At 38.2% G+C, this 17,964-nt stretch overlaps 1 protein-coding gene across 2 annotated transcripts in view; it reads right to left on the bottom strand.

Moving 5' to 3' along the window:
- Window positions 1-512: 512 nt before the first annotated feature.
- LOC114658587 (docking protein 5-like) overlaps window positions 513-17,964 on the bottom strand; it is a 96,877-nt gene continuing 79,425 nt past the window's right edge. Inside the window, exons 7-8 of one of the 2 annotated variants that reach the window (XM_028810611.2) lie at window positions 14,049-14,160; window positions 1,227-1,378 (exon numbers count right to left, since the gene is read on the bottom strand). In XM_028810611.2, coding sequence (XP_028666444.1) covers window positions 1,323-1,378; window positions 14,049-14,160 — 168 coding nt within the window. In that variant the 3' untranslated portion in view covers window positions 1,227-1,322. Of the gene's footprint in view, window positions 1,379-14,048; window positions 14,161-17,964 lie in introns of both variants that reach the window. The other variant, XM_051933109.1, reaches the window with a different exon arrangement.

Raw genomic sequence — 17,964 nt, 5'->3', positions numbered from 1 at the left:
CTTCCAGTGGTAGTTGCTGCACAGGATAGGTGATTTTTGCATGCTTTGCACTTCAGCACTTGATGCCCCCACTCTGTGAGTTTCCGTGGTCTTCTACTTTGTGACTGAGTTGTCGTTGCTCTAGATGCTTTCACTTCACAATAATAGCACTTACGGTTTACTGGGGCAGTTCTAGCATAGCACACATTTTATATACTGCCAATAGCCAAAGGTGACATGCTATGGCAGTGGCATGTTTAAATTTGCTGAGCTCTTCAGCAAGACTCCTTCTACTGCTAATGCTTGTCCATGGAGGCTGCATGGCTGTGTACTTGATTTTATGCATCTGTTAACAAAATCAATAAAAATATTATTGATAGGTTGTTTCAAAAGGCCCAGAAAACACCATGTTAGTATGAGAGTTACCAGAATGTGTTTCATATTTTCCAAAAGAGAAAGTGACTAACCAGGACAACTGTTTTAAAGAATAAAATAAATCAGACTTACAATAAGAAAGGGCCTTATTAGAAAAATTATATAATAAAATAAACAATGTTTTATTAAATCAAAGTAATCAAGAAATACTGTACATGCATTCAAAAAAGAAACAAATTGAATCACAATCAATTAATGATAACATTACCACAGGGGTTTGATCTTAAAAAGCAAAGGCTGCATGGCTCCCAGCAACCAAGTTGTGTGGAGTTCTTAATGGCAAACAAATGTCTGAGCTGCATTCAATAAGGAGTGCAATCACATAACTCTAAGGGACCTCACACACACGCACACAGACCTTAGTGTTTTATGATATAGTGGATTATATTTCTGACACACTTAGAAAAAGTGTCTAATAGTCCAAATATGTTTTACACAACATTTATGAATAGTCTGTCAGGCTTACTGGAGGCATTTTGCAATATACTCCTTTAAAATGTGAATTATTTTATAGTATATTATTCTACTACAGAGCAATGCTCATCCTAAGAAATGTATTTTGAACACTTATGTTTGAAGTTGAAATCTTAATTATTGGTAAAGGAAAGAAGAAGGAAAACAAAGGGATACATTGACCAGAGATTATTGGAACATTAAACGTTTTACACTACTGGAGTACAGTATTGTGTGAAGCAGTTGGTGGCTCATATTTCACACAGCAAGTCATTTGAAAATAGAAAATGCAAATAAAAAATAGAAATTGAGTTTTTTTAATTATCCACACATGCTTAGATGTAAAAAAAAAAAAAAGGAGTCCATATGAAGCCGTTTCTTCCCTTTTCCTCTTCCCTCTCATAAAGAGCTCTGTCATCATCTCTGTTTCTCTGAATGAATGAAGCCAGGATTCCTCATCTCTGATCTGCAAAGCTCTCTTCACAAAGAATTTGAAATGGAGACGAGCAACCTTGACAGAAACAGAACAGAAAACCAAAGGAAGTTCTTTCTTTAATAAAAAGAACAATTTAAGGTATCAGAATACTTGTATTTAACATCTTTAATTGCCATTTCTAAACAAGAATCATCTTTTTGAGTCTGATAATGCATACAAGTGTGCAAGACAAAAGAATTTTAAAGATCCTATTTACCACAAAGATAAGCTGAAATTGCTGTATCAGAGCTACAGACTCCTTGATTTGAATTCTGGCCCCATCATTGTCTCATTGAAGTTTTTACATATTTCTCATTAACACTTCCCTATCCTTGCTCTGAATATAGTCATTAGATAGATTCTTTAAAATGTAATACAATATTCTTATAGATACCCTTTATTAGACTTAGCCAAGCATGTGGCTGCCAGTAAAAATAGCAATGCAGATGTAAACCAAATATTAGAATGGCAAAATTCATGACCTAAGTGACTGTGAATGTGATATAGTTGCTGGTGCCAGATATGGTGGCTCTAGCATTTCAGAAAACTGCAAGATCAAGTCTTCTATTACTATTAAATTTGTAACACTCATTAAACATTCTTCTCTGGAGATTTACTATTATTCTTGTAATTCACACATGTTAGTACACAAGAGCTCATTTTTGACCACTTTTAAAATCAGCACTTTAGCATACCCGTTATCAGGTTGAGAGCGCAAATCAGCATGATCGGCCCTTGCATATCTACTGTATGCACACATACAGTATACAGTCACACATGCGCGCAGGATTGCCAGGTTACTAAAAACGTATAGTTCAAGGACGGCTTAAAAACAGCAAATTTTCTGAAAAATATAGCCCAATGCAATGGTAGACAAAATGACATACAGGGGCAGCCTCATATTGGTATTGGAGAGGGGGTTTGGTTCACGCACACACTCGCACACTGAGAGAGAGAACTCCATGTGGTGGGGATTGGCCCCTGAGACAGCACAAATGATAGCTGCTGTGAGCAAATGAACGCCACTTGCCGGCAATAAAAAGGTCACAAACAACCAGAGAACTTATCCATTTTAACCACATGACTTGAAAATTCAGGATGCGTTAATTTGTGTTTCCTTTACTATACATGAGGAAAGTTCTATCTAAGCCAAGAGATGGAACTGATAAGTTAAGTGGATTTTTCTACAGGAGAGAAAAGGTTAGACTAAGCTTTCATAATTTTATGTTTTGTGTTCTTTGTGTCTTTTGTCCATATATATCTATATATTTGCATATACAGTATCTATCTTCTATTATCCTTATGTTATAAATAAATTGTATTAATTTGCTTATTTCAACAAGCATGTCAGGGCTAATGTGAAAAGGTAATGTAGACTTTCTCTGATTTATGAACCTTTTTCGTAAATTGTGCAGATCTCTTCATACTTCTGGTGTCCTGGGGTATGTGAAACAGAGATCCTATACCTGCATTAATTTGCTGTCCTGGGGTGGGTGTCTTATTGATTATTAATCAATCAAAAAATCATACACTGATAAAGATGGCTGTATATTAATGACTTTTTCTCAGATAAATTCATGCTTCTAAAACGTCACTGTGATAGGAAAACTCAATTTTGTAAAATTAAACAAACTAATAATGATCAAGCATCTACACACACTGGCAACATGCAGTTTGCTGTCTCACTTTTACTCACTTTGTCTCTTAATAACTTTCCCTCCATTACAGAAAAGAAATGTAACTCATAATGCTAGGTGATGAATGGTTGTCTATCCAAGGGCACTTGGTTTCAAAGTCAGTGCTGTAGGAGTTTGCCTCAGACACATGAGTGACTGTTATGAAATAAAAGCAAATTTGCAAAGTGGGCGGTCTGATGGATGGATGGAGAGGTATGAGAAAACTCCAGGTTTCATTTATTTCATTTTTCTTAAATGTTTTTAAAAGGGGGTGATAGTTTGCCAGGAGAATATGCAGCTCTCTTGTTTTTATTAATGCTTGACTCATTGTAATCTCAAATTTTTCATTTCCAGATTACTCTTTTTGTAATAATAGAACCCATGACGGATTCACTTGTCAAAAGCACTACAACCCATTATTACAGTAGTAATAAATTTCAATTGCACATTTAGATGCTTTGTAAAGCACCTTCTTAAGGAGTGCTCTACTAGGAGATACTAAATAAGTCTAATTGCTTTTATAGCTTGCATTTTTTTATTTTAAATTGGCTTTTTGATTAATAGGCATTATTCAAATCTGTAATTCTGATATAAAATAAAAGCCCAGGAAGGTTAAAGTGACTGATTGTCACGCAACGAGTCAGAGATAGGAAGTGAGCTAATAAACTTTAGGGGTTTAAAATTCATTGTCTGTGATTTCATCACACTGCCTGAACTGAATACATTGCTGCGTTTTATAAGAAGATTATAGAAAAACTTGTTGAGAACAGGCCATTCAGCCCAAAAAAGCTCGCCAATCCTATCCACTTACTTCCTTCAAAATAACATCAAGTCAGGTTTTGAACGTCCCTGAAGTCCTAATGCCTACCAACTACTTGGTAACTTATTCCTAGTATCTATGGTTCTTTGTATGAAGAAAAACATCCTAATGTTTGTGTGAAATTTACCCTTAACAAATTTCCAACTGTGTTTTTATGTTCTTGTTGAGCTCATTTTAAAGTAACAGCCTCAATCTATTGTACTAATTACACTCAAAAATTTTAAACAATCCAGCCACAGGAGATGCACAAACCATTGGTTTCTTCGCACCGGTCCCAAGCCCAGATAAATGGGGAGGGTTACCTCAGGAAGGGCATCCGGTGTAAAATTTTGCCAAATCAATATGTGGACAACAATACAAATTTCCATACTAGATTGGTTGAGTCCCGGGTTAACAACGACCACCACCAGTACTGTTGGCCAACATGGTGCCTCCGAAAATTGGGCTACTGTTGGCCGAAGAAGAAAAGGGGGGGAGACCTGTCCGGAGGCAGGAGCAGAGGAGGAAAGTAAAGAGAGTAGAACTGAGGGTAGGAACTTTGAATGTTGGCAGTATGACTGGTAAGGGGATAGAGTTAGCATATATGATGGAGAGAAGAAAGGGTGATATATTGTGTGTGCAAGAGACTAAATGGAAGGGGAGTAAGGCCAGGTGGATTGGAGGTGGATTCAAATTGTTCTATCATGATGTGGATGGCAGGAGAAATAGGGTAGGAGTTATTCTGAAGGAACAGTATGTCAAGAGTGTTTTGGAGGTTAAATGAGTGTCAGGCAGAGTAATGATTATGAAGCTGAAAATTGGAGGTGTGATGGTGAATGTTGTTAGTGCATATGCACCGCAAGTTGGGTGTGCAATGGGTGAGAAAGATTTTTGGAGTGAGTTGGATGAAGTGATGAACAGTGTATCCAAGGGACAAAAAGTGGTGATTGGAGCGGATTTCAATGGGCATGTTGGTGAAGGGAACAGAGGAGACGAGGAGGTCATGGGTAGGTATGGTGTCAAGGAGAGGAATGAAGAAGGTCAAAGGATAGTGGAATGGTCCAAAAGGATGGACATGGCTGTGGTGAATATGTATTTTAAGAGGAGGGAGGAACATAGGGTTACGTACAAGAGTGGAGGAAGATGCACACAGGTAGATTACATCCTATGCAGAGGAGTTGATCTGAAGGAGACTGAAGACTACAAAGTGGTGGCAGGGGAAAGTGTAGTTAAGCAGCACAGGATGGTGGTCTGTAGGATGACGTTGGAGATCAAGAAGAGGAAGAGAGTGAGGGCAGAGCCAAGGATCAAATGGTGGAAGTTGAAAAAGGAAGACTGCAAGGTTGAGTTTAGGGAGGAGGTGAGACAGGCACTGGGTGGCAGTGAAGAGTTACTAGACAGATGGGAAACTACAGCAGATGTAGTAAGGGTGACAGCAAGAAGGGTGCTTGGTGTGACATCTGGAAAGAGGAAGGAGGTAAAGGAAACCTGGTTGTGGAATGAGGAAATACAGGAGAGTTTACAGAGGAAGAGGATGGCAAAGAAGAAGTGGGATAGTCAGAGAGATGCAGAAAGTAGACAAGAGTACAAGCAGATGAGGCGCAAGGTGAAGAGAGAGGTGGCGAAGGCTAAAGAAAAGGCTTATGATGAGTTGTATGAGAGGTTGGACACTAAGGAGGGAGAAAAGGACCTGTACCGATTGCCTAGGCAGAGGGACCGAGCTGGGAAAGATGTGCAGCAGGTTAGGGTAATAAAGGATAAAGATGGAAACGTACTTACATGCAAGGAGAGTGTGTTGAACAGATGGAAAGAGTACTTTGAGAGGCTGATGAATGAAGAGAACAAGAGAGAGAAGTTGGATGATGTGGAGATAGTGAATCAGGAAGTGCAACGGACTAGCAAGGAGGAAGTAAGGACAGCTATGAAGAGGATGAAAAATGCAAAGGCCATTGGTCCAGATGACATACCTATGAAAGCATGGAGGTGTTTAGGAGAGATGGCAGTGGAGTTTTTAACCAGATTGTTTAATGGAATCTTGGAAAGTGAGAGAATGCCTGAGGAGTGGAGAAGAAGTGTACTGGTGCCGATATTTAAGAATAAGGGGGATATGCAGGACTGCAGTAACTACAGGGGAATAAAATTGATGAGCCACAGCATGAAGTTGTGGGAAAGAGTAGTGGAAGCTAGGTTATGAAGTGAGGTGATGATTAGTGAGCAGCAGTGTGGTTTCATGCCAAGAAAGAGCACCACAGATGCAATGTTTGCTCTGAGGATGTTGATAGAGAAGTTTAGAGAAGGCCAGAAGGAGTTGCATTGTGTCTTTGTGGACCTGGAGAAAGCATATGATAGGGTGCCTCGAGAGGAGTTGTGGTATTGTATGAAGAAGTCAGTAGTTGTACAGGATATATTTAAAGGAAATGTGACAGTGGTGAGGTCTGCAGTAGGAGTGACAGATGCATTCAGTATGGAGGTGGGATTACATCAGGGATCGGGTCTGAGCCCTTTGTTATTTGCAGTGGTGATGGACAGTTGACAGATGAGATAAGACAGGAGTCCCCATGGACTATGTTTGCTGATGACATTGTGATCTGTAGCAATAGTAGGGAGCATGTTGAGGAGACCCTGGAGAGGTAGAGATATGCTCTAGAGAGGAGAGGAATGAAGGTCAGTAGGAACAAGACTGTATATACAGTATGTGTGTAAATGAGAGGGATGTCAGTGGAATGGTGAGGATGCAGGGAGTAGAGTTGGCAAAGTTCGATGAGTTTAAATACTTGGGATCAACAGTACAGAGTAATGGGGATTGTGGAAGAGAGGTGAAAAATAGACTGCAGGCAGGGTGGAATGGGTGGAGAAGAGTGTCAGGAATGATTTGTGATAGACCGTTATCAGCAAGAATGAAAGGGAAGGTCTACAGGACGATAGTGAGACCAGCTATGTTATATGGGTTGGAGATGGTGGCACTGACCAGAAAGCAGGAGACAGAGCTGGAGGTAGTAGAGTTAAAGATGCTAAGATTTGCACTGGGTGTGACGAGGATGGATAGGATTAGAAATGAGTACATTAGAGGGTCAGCTCAAGTTGGACGGTTGGGAGACAAAGTCAGAGAGACGAGATTGCGTTGGTTTGGACATGTGCAGATGAGAGATGCTGGGTATATTGGGAGAATAGGATAGAGCTGCCAGGGAAGAAGAAAAGAGGAAGGCCTAAGCAAAGGTTTATGGATGTGGTGAGAGAGGACATGCAAGTGATGGGTGTAACAGAACAAGATGCAGAGGACAGAAAGATATGGAAGATGATGATCCGCTGTGGCAACCCCTAACGGGAGCAGCCGAAAATAGAAGAAGACGACACTCAATAATTTTAAACACCTCAATTGTGTCATGTCTTAATTTCCTTTTGCTTAAACTAAAAAGGTTTTGTCATAAGTCACTCAATGCATTCCTGGAATCAGCCTCTGTACTTCGTCTAGAGTTGCTATGTCTTTTTTGTAGCCCAGAGACCAAACCTGCACACAGTACTTCAGATGACACCTCACCAATGCATTATAAAGCTTGAGCATAGCCTCCTTGGACTTGAACTCTGCATATCATGCTAGATAATCTAACATTCTGTTAGGCTTCTTAGTGGCTTCTAAACATTGTCTGGTAGTTAATAGTGTCGAGTCCACTATAACTCCTAAATCTTTCTCATAAGGTGTACTTTCGATTTGTTAGGTATTCAAACCTAATATTTTTACTTTCTACATTACGTGTAATACATACTTTACATTTTTATTACATTAAATTTCATCTGCCACAAATCTTCCCAAGCCTGTATGCTGTCCAAGTCCCACTGTAATGATTCAGCAGATTCTAGATGATCTGCCAATCCACTTAGCTTGGTATCATCTGCAAATTTAACAAGCTTGTTATTTATATTCTTGTCTATATCATTTATATACAGTATATACAGAGCTATTCAAAATGAAAGAGCAGATTGCAAAAATGTATTTCAAACAAACTGTATAAGACAGAAACACATTCCACACATCACTAGATAGAGGATAGGTCAAAGTTTGGTCCTATGCTCCTTGAGGTTGCATGCAGTCAACATGGGCACCATGTGTAGCGTGACAAACATCAAAACGGTAGACCATTTCTTGCCACACATGAGTTAACTGGTCCCTAGTTACTGTATTCACAGCTTCCTCAATTTGATGTTGCAGATCTTGAAGATCAGTGGGCATAGGTGGAACAAACACTCTTTCTTTAATGTACCCCCATAGATTAAAATGGTAGAGGGTAAGGTCTGGAGACCTGGGTGGCAAGAGACGATGAGCAAGATCTTGTTGTACACCTCTTCCAATTCATCGTCCTGGAATGGTGTCGTTCAGGTAATGCTGGACCTCCAAGTGGAAATGAGGTGGGGCACCATCTTGCATTCCAAACTTGAATTTTTAAACTTTGAACTTTCCTCTGTCCAGTGATATGTGGAATGTGCTTCTGTCTTATACAGTTTGTTTGAAATACATTTTTGAAATCTGCTATTTCATCTTGAATAGCCCTGTATTAAAAAATAGCACTGACCCCTGAGGGATTCATTCAATTCTGATAGGATTCCTCAAACCATATATCCCTGCTTTCTGTGACTGAACGGATTCTGCATCCGTCTACACTCAACATTCTCAGCTCTCACTTCTTTTTGTTTGATGACCAACCTCTAATGTGGGACCTCATCAAATGCTTTCTGAAAATCAGATGACCAAAGAAAGACACAATAAAAAAGATGATTCAGTTTTAGAAAGTCCTTTGCTAAGAATAATTAGAGAAACTATGTGCTGTGGTTTGTAATATGAACTGTCTAGAAAACGTATTATTAATATACTATAATTGTTTATGTGAAGTACATTGAAGTGTGATGATTATGTAGTGTTTATATGCAAGATAGGTCATCATGAAAGGAGCTATACACGATTGATTGATTTATATTTCATGATTGTTTTGTGATGAGGAATTTAGAATATGTTTAAATATTGTAATATATTCCATCTAGCAATTGAGAAACATAAAAAGGAAAATTATACTTTACCCAACATTCCCATTTATTATATAACATATAATAGAAAGTAACATGAAAGCAAATCCCTTGTGTCATTGCTGAGTAATTTTCTCCCAGTAGGTGATTGTATTATCATGTAAATTGCTTGTATGACTAACATTTTCTAGGACAGAATAATTTTTCACACGTCAAAGCTGCTTTTTTAGCTTTATTTTCTTAGTGAAGTTTGATGCATCTTGATTGTAAGTTTCACTATCCCAGCAGCAAAAGGCAGATTTGAGACCTTCCATTTAAACTAAGAATAAATAAAAAGATAAATGAATTCATAAGTACCCACTCCACTGAGTTAATATTTTGTAATTGCACCTTAGGCTGAAATTACAACAATGGCCTTTCAGTAAAACTCTCTGCAGGTTACCATCTTTGCAAATTCTACAGTGTGAAATTGCTCAACTTATTGCTCATTAAGATATAATCTCAGTTTTAACTGACTGGAGAGAGCCCTTTGGTAGCTTGAACAACACCTCTCACCACGACACATTGTGCAGCATCATTAATTCTGACAGCTAATAATTCCAATTATGCAAGGTCTTTAAGTCTAAGGGACCAGGACAGTGTGCAGTATGAAGAGAAATCAGGTGTTGAACAAGATTTCCCTTTATAGTTGTTAGATGAGCCAAGAAAGTGAGAGAGGGTGTACCAAAGAGGTATATGTAAAAATTAATGAAAACACTTAGCAATCTTAACACAAAGTGGAGCAAATGTAGGGTATTGATGTCACATTCACAATTTTTCCCATCTGACACGTGAAAGGCTTTGGAATTATGACACACCTCCAAGTGTGATGACCACTGTCATGTTTATCTGATGACTCAGTTATAGAGAGAGACCCCTTCTGATGACATTCATAGATTTGTTTTTTCCATTTCTATGTAATGGATTGCACCATGCAATTGTGAATTTTCAATTATGCTGTCACTTTCACATCTTACATTCTTAAGCCTGCATGACATGGTTGTTTTTGTTAGGAGCAAACTAGCTATGGCACTTCATAATGACAGATAAAGTTTGTGTAGGTCTATTATGAATGGGTTATTTATTAATTTTCATGCATTTACAAGGTTGAACACTCACTTTTGAGGTTTATTGAGACCTAGCTTCTGAATCATCCATTAGTTTTCTTGTTTTCAGACTTGATTTATGACTGTTGGTATGAATTATGTTGTTCCATTTTCGCCACCGTCTTGGTTATTTACAATTGCTGCTATTTTGCCTTCCTGCTGTTAAAGCAGCTCCCGTATTATTAGGAGTGTACCCTCAGAGGACGTAATCTGTGATAATGATGTGAGAGGGTTTAAAACACACGTATCGAACTCCAGTCCTGGAGGGCCGCAGTGGCTGCAGGTTTTCATTCTAACCATCTTCTTCATTAGTGACCAGTTTTTGCTGCTAACTAACTGGACTCATGCCTCTTAGTTGTTTCTTTTTCCTTGATTAGCAGACAAACAGTAACGAGATGCAAAACAAGCTGCCACATGACCATCTTACCTGTGCCCATCACACATTATCGAAAAATAAAGAAAGGTGATGGTCTTGGTAAGGTTGATTGTTCAGGTCACCAAAACATTTTGACAGTGTTCTTAGAAAAAACAGAAAAATCAACAGTTTTGGAAATGTCTGCTGTGGCAGAAAGAGAGCAGCAACAAACCATTGAATTAAATAACGGGTTTAATTAACAACAAGAATCAGCTTCTCTTTAAGAGATTGGTTGGAGTGAAATTGGTTTACTGGTCATCCGTTAGCTCATTTCACATTTCATTTAATTTCGGCTGCCATTTAATGAAGAAAGAGATAAATTCAGGGGACTGAATCCTTAAAATCAGGGCTATTAAAATGAAGGGAAAAGAAGTTAATTAGCAGTGAAAACTGATCATTGATTAGGAAAAGGGTCAGAATGAAAACCTGCAGCCACTGTGGCCCTCCAGGCCTGGAGTTCGACACCCCTGGTTTAAAAGATCAGCCAAGAGATCTGAGTTTACAGATTCCAAAATTCATTTTTGATGCTTGATTTTGTGATTAATTATTCTCTCTGCTTAGTTTCTGTTTGGTTTCAACTCTTGTCTGTGATTTTTTTGACATTGATTTTTGCTTCTCAGTTTAGCTTTGACACTGTGCAGAAGATTTTACATTTTGTTTCTCTTTCCTGACCCTGATACGCCTCTTCTCTCAGTCTTCCCACAAATAAAGCCTCATACTAATAGCTCAATATCAATTCAGAACCAATATGTAATACTGCAACTACTCAAGGGTAGACTGCACGAAAATATTTTTAAAACACTAGGACCCCCTGCTCGCTTCACTCACCAACCCCCCTGGCCTGTGCTACGCGCCAGCCACTTCACATCTCTGCCGCTCGCGTATTTGGATTTCACTTTCATCAAACAACAAATCTTTTAATTCTCATGGATACGCTACTTTTCCCGGACGACAACATGAATTAGACGATCTACAAGTCTCTGACTTAAAGTTTAAATCCGACCAATATATTCGATCTCTTTTCGCTGTTTCATTATTTCACAGAGTAATAATTTCCATTTGTTTGTGCTAATGCGATCTTTACTATCATTTTTTTAAGACTTTCGAATTTTAGTACTTTCGTTATCTCTAACCTGCTCTGCATGTGTATCGCACCAACATTTCTGAATTCTTTACGACGTTCTTCTTTGTCATCTACTATTTGTCTTTTATTTCCGGCCCCGGACGTGGTTAATTCTCTTGGCATAAAGTCTCATCTCACGGGATGTGAAAGTATCTCTCTGAAAAAGTCTAAAAAGTCTTGTCTTATCCCTGTATTTTTTTATTATAATAGAAAAAAATGTTTTTAGATGTGTTATATCATTTTGAAAATGATTGTTTTGGTTTTATAATTAATTTAGAAGGCTTTGTAAAATTTTGTTAAAAGTTTAATCTTGCCAGATTAGTACCGACTCTTATTTATTTTAACAAAATCTGTAATCCTTAAAACCAAATAAAAAAAATCAGGTAAGCAAAGATACTTAGGTGAAGAAGTCAGTAATTCTTAAATGCAAATCTAAAATAAAAAACAGACAAGCAGTCAGACACAAAACAGCAGTAGAAACAATGACCAAATCCAAAAACAGAATCAAAAAACATGCAAGAAGTTGAACAAATAAACAAAATTTGAGAGTCAAGAGACAAAACAGCAGGTCAAAAGACGCTAATATTTAGAGAGATATTCAAAAGGAAACAACAGAATTCAGGGGAGCTCAAAGTGGGTTGTCGCAGACATAAGCCACACAATTCTCAAGCAAAGAAGCATCCAAGTTACTCTAAATCACGTCCACCTCCCCTTGTGTGACTGAAGAGTTAGACCGGGTTTATACTTCACGCAATGCATGCTGCAGCGGACGCTCCTGCTACACAAGTGTTTTACTGTTTATACTTGCGTGCGTACTTTACGTAAATTTGGAGGAATCCAGTAGGTGGAATTGCGAGATGTTATCATTGTGAGAACTGGTTCGGCTTCTCTGTTGTGAATTATCCGGGAACACCCATTAAATTCCGATGACACCTTTTCGCAATATTTCTGAAAAGGATGTTTAATGATTAAATCCATCAATCCAGGGATGTGCCCATTCCAGCTAGTATTGGGCACAAGGCAGAAACAATCCCTAGATGGGGCATCAGCTTATCGCAAGGTGAATACAAGCATGCTCACATACACTAGCGTTATTTTAGTGTCACCAAATCTGCATATCTTTGGAAGGAAACCCAGCAGAAAAACATGCAAACTCCAGGCAGGGAATACCTGCAAGACAGCTGTGCTACCGCTCCGCCACCATGTCACTCCCATGTGTGTAATTATTAACAGTATTCATTATTTAAACGAAATTAACAATTTACCTGCAAAATGTAACATACATACTTTAATGCATTTCATCATGAAAGTGATATAAAGTATAAATCTAAAGATTCTAAATTTATAGCATATCATACATTTAATGTTTTCTGTGTGGTGATCTATTGCTGCTTGCCGCTGCTGTCAGGTCCAAGAAGCTCGTAGCGATTAAAAACTGGGATGACGTTTATGACGGTCTGCTTTAATGATAAAGTAAACTACAAGGTTAAAGTGGACGTTTTGAGATTAAAGTCAAAATTTCCACTTTAATCACAAAATACATGTTTTCACCATGTCCTTATTTTTTTTTCTCTGTGGCTCAAATACAGTGTTGTACATTATGTTGCTTTTGTGAAGTTGCAAAAAAAAAGACGGCACAAAAGATGGTATGTGAAACTTTTAAAATCTATTGTGTCATTACGATCGGGAATATGCGACACTTGAATATAAAAGCACCATGACTGCATCTGTATGTCGGCATTTTGCTTCACCACATCAAACCATTCATCAAACATTGAAGCGTGCACATTGATCCTGTAGGATCTGCATAGAGGCTTTCTGTCACATATAGGTAGTAAACAGAGACTCTGATGTCACAGTCCAACGTTTATCACACTGTGCCCCCCGACTTTTTGCTGGTACTGCAACTCGCGCATGCGTCCCGTTAATTTCTGAGGACCTGCTCAGAGGACGCGTCAAATGAATGCTGGGAACACGTGGCAGCCATGATCCTTGCACGAATACGTTCTGAGTGTGAAATATACAGTAAACGATCGCTAAAAAGTTTTGCATAGCAAAAGAAGGGGCATGAGCTGCTTTAAAAGCTTGCATATTGTAATCTGTTCAGTTAGCCAATAAAAGGTCATTTTGCTTGACTTCTCATTTTTTTAGTGGCCGCTAAGGGCAGAAATATAAAGAATGAACTAGGAATAAAGCTTTAGTTGACCCTGAGAAACATTAGTCAATTATGCTTTTAATCAAAAGCAAAAAACTAAATTATTTGCATAATGTAAAGATGACTTACTGTGTTATATCAAAATGAACTGAGGTGAAGTCCAAGGGGACTGATGAATATTGTACATGGGAACTCAATTCTGGGCTGGACCCAAATAATACCGTACAACATGGATTTCTGTGCATACTTCCACTACAATGCATATTTTCTAGTAAATTTTAAATGGACTCCATGTACTTTTACAGCCTCATCTTTTAATAGCAAGGAAGTTTGTTTGCTCTTTGCAGCTTCTCTTCAAAGGCCATACTAAATATTACCTTGTGAGTGGCTAGTGGGATTTGCATTCTGCTGATGATCAGTATACTGCCAGAAGGAATTGCAAGGAAGAGACATTAAAGGAGAATTTTCTCCATTTACTTTCTTTTCTTTCTGTGGAAGGAAATAAAGAAACATGACAAGGTCAAAGGCTGTACAACTGTACTGCGGACACTACATGAAATTATATAATAAAGAAATAAAATCAACATTCTCTAACTGAGCAAATTTTTGGAACACCTGCTTATCCATACAATTATGTATTCAGACAACCATGTGGCAGAAGAGCATTCAATAAAATCATGCAGATACAGGTCAGGTACAGTACTTCAGTTAATGTTCATATCAAACACCAGAAAAATATGATCTCAGTGATTTCAACTGTAGTATGAACGTTAGTGCCAGACGGGCTGATTTGAGTATTACTGTAAATGCTGATCTCATGGAATTTTCTTATACAAAAAATAATAAACACCTAGTGATCGACAGTTCTGTTGGAAACAGAGGTCAATGAAGAATGGCCAGTCTGGTTCAAGCTAAAAGAGTGACTACAAGTAACTCAGAATGCACAAAATGTCAAAACGTGAGACAGACTATACCTTCAATCATGTTTGGTTTTACTCTCAACAGCCAAGGCTGAGACTGCATTGGGCACAGGATCCCCAAAACTAGACTGCTGAAGACTAGAAAAAACATAGCTTGGTTTAATGAATCTTGATTTCTGTCGAGGGAAACAGATGGCTGGGGCAAATTGTGACACCAATAGCATAATCTATGCACCAAACTTGCTTTGTGTCAACAGTCCAGGCAGGTGGTGATAGTGTATTGTGTGGGGAATGTTTTCTAGGCACACTTTGGCCCTGTTAATACCAATCAATCATCACTTGAATGTCACAGCCTATTTGTTTTCTCGCTTACCATGTGTATTTAATTGCAATGTCATTATTTTACGAGCCAAAAACAGCCATGCCATCCACCATCAAACTGATTTAAACTAGTTCATGGTTTCCTGGGTTAGACTATTTTCTTGCAACATCAGACACAAGGAACAAATTAATTTTGTAAAGACTGCTTCACAGAACCATTTAGTTGAACCTTGCCAACCTAAGACCTGCTGCAACTCTCAGTATTACTCTTGTAGTTATGGCCTAGGGATGTTTCAAATCTCACTTTAACTCCCACTGTTATGGCCACGTTCCTGTCCTGTGTTACTTCTTCCAGCACTCACAAAGCCCATCATGTCATGCATCTCCATCCAGAATGCCACAATATTCAACATGGCTCCATTAATGCCATTTATTCACCAAGGCTCCACCACATCTTAGCAGTTTGTAGGCATCAAATTTCTTCTCAGGTCCTGGTGTCAGCTCAAGCTTTATAATGCATTGGTGGGTGTCATATGAAGTACTGTGTGCAGGTTTGGTCTCTGGGCTACAAAAAAGACATAGCAGCTCTAGACAAAGTCCAGAGGCTGATTCTATGAATGCATTGGGTGACTTATGACAAAAGAGTAAAGGAGTTGAACCTTTTTAGTTTAAGCAAAAGGAAATTAAGAGATTACCTGATGGAGGTGTTTCAGTGAGGCCCAGATATTACAATACTGTAGACAAATATTTTCTGATTTCCCATAAATTTGTTAAAATGTAGATTTGAAATGATAATCAGCAAACATAGTGACTTACGTTTGGAGTACACAACAACATCACAGCATATACAGGTAGTTAGACATTAGAAATTAGAGTCAAGGAACTTCATAACTACAGTTTGAAGTTGTGTAATAGATCATTCATGGGCACAATTCTTAATATTTCAATAGATTTAAATCTTTCATAAGCAAATTCTTAGTTACAACTTTTTGAAACATTTGAGAATTTAGGAATATATTTCATAAACCATGTAATGTTACGTAAAAGTTTCCAAATGTGAATGTACCTTCTTAAACCAAAAAAGTATAAGGAAGCAGCAGCTTCCAGATAATGAGGGGCTAAAAACCATGAAGGGCTTTAAAGGTGAGAAGAATAATTTTATATTTGATTCTTGAAGAAACTGGTAACCAATGCAAATCACAGAGGACAGGAGTGATGTGAGCAGATTTTTTTAGTGTGTGTAAGTAAACGAGCAGCAGAATTCTGAACATACTGTAATCTATTGATATACTTAGTTGGTAAGCCATAAAACAATGCATTTCAATAGTCCAGACGGGTAGTGATGAAAGCATGAATGAGTGTTTCAGTCTCCTTCACAATGAGGTAAGAATGCAGATGAGCAATGTTGCGAAGATGAAAAAAAGCTGTCTGTACTATTGAGCTAATGTGTGATTGAAAAGTAAGGAGCTGATCAAAGATGACACCCAAATTATGGACTGATGCTGAGGGTTCAGCCAGGATCCCATCGACGTCAATTTTTAGTCCACGAAGGGTAGAGAGGACAGATTTGGTACTAAATAATAAGATTTCTGTTTTATCAGGACTGAGTTGTAAAAAATTATCTTTCATCCAATGATTGATTTCCCGAATGCAGTCAGTCAGGGCAACAGGTGAAGATGTTGCAGTTGCATCAACACCGACATAAAGTTGTGTGTCATCGGCACAGCTGTGGAAGCTTAAACTATACCGACGAATAATCTCACCTAATGGGAGGATATAGATGTTAAAGAGGATTGGACCCAGAACTGACCCTTGAGGGATACCTTGTGTGAGTGAGTAGTGGCAGATTTGTATTCCCTAATGAAGACGTAATACTGGCGATCACTGAGGTATGATGTGAGCCAAGAAAGAGCAGCACCAGAGATACCAATAGCTGAAAGTAGCCTATTGATGTTAAATCAAACTGTATTCGACTAAACTGGCAAATGCATTAAGTTTCAATAGTAAACCCAATCGCCAGATCAACTGAAAGAGCACATCTGAACCCTGGGAGCTCTGACTTTCAGTCTCCAGTTTACGCAGTGTTCTTCTATTGCTGTAGTGCAATGCCCCATGACATATCTTCAATTTATTGAGTTATGTTAATTTGCAAATTGGAATTTTTTTTAACATGTTAGCTTCACTGTGACACACACACACAGTAGACAGTTCTTCAAAATTTCCTTTTATTTTCTTAGTCATTCCTAGTCACAATTGTAGCAAGCTCCAGATCTTTTTGCCATCACGTACCATTCATGTTCCTGTTATGCAATAAATAAGCTCTTACTTATTTATACAATTTATCAAAATACTGTGTTTTAATTAATATTGCTAGCTGGATGGGGAATATATTTCAATTTTTTTTCTCCTTTCATATGGTAATATTGATACTAATTTTATACTAGCATTGGTTCTTTTGTATTAATAGATATTTTTCTAATGTTAATTATTGGATAGCGCTGTATTGGATATACTTTCAACAATGTTATGTTTAAGAAAGCTGAATAAGAATAAGTTACAGATCCTGCACCACAAATACTCAATGCCATTTTCATATCCCTTGAATTGCTTTGTGCTGTGTATGAAAGCCATTGAGTCACCAGAAGCCTATTTGTGCGCCATTTTCTGTCTAAGGTGGTTTCCCATCCTTCTTTCCAAAGATGCTAGGAACGGCAATGGTTCCCACAAGTCAGAAAAAGAAATGACGGATGGAAAAGTCAAACATGCATGTCTTTAGGAAATGGGAGGACCCCAACACACACCCCTGAAACACACACATGCACTTTTGGAGCATGTTCAAAGGTTTGGAATACAAAACCTAAAACAATGAAGATATCTGGTAGAAGTGCTAAAAAAAGCTGAACCTTGCTATCAGCATTTGCAAATTGAAACAAAACTTTTGTTCCTTTAAGAATGTTTATTATCCATCCATCCATCCATTTTCCAACCCGCTGAATCCGAACACAGGGTCACGGGGGTCTGCTGGAGCCAATCCCAGCCAACACAGGGCACA

This window comes from Erpetoichthys calabaricus, chromosome 10, assembly GCF_900747795.2.
Source record: "Erpetoichthys calabaricus chromosome 10, fErpCal1.3, whole genome shotgun sequence".
In the NCBI taxonomy this organism is placed as follows: Eukaryota; Metazoa; Chordata; class Cladistia; order Polypteriformes; family Polypteridae; genus Erpetoichthys; species Erpetoichthys calabaricus.
The sequence above is the reverse complement of the archived record's forward strand: the minus strand, read 5'-3'. Positions and strand labels throughout refer to the sequence as shown.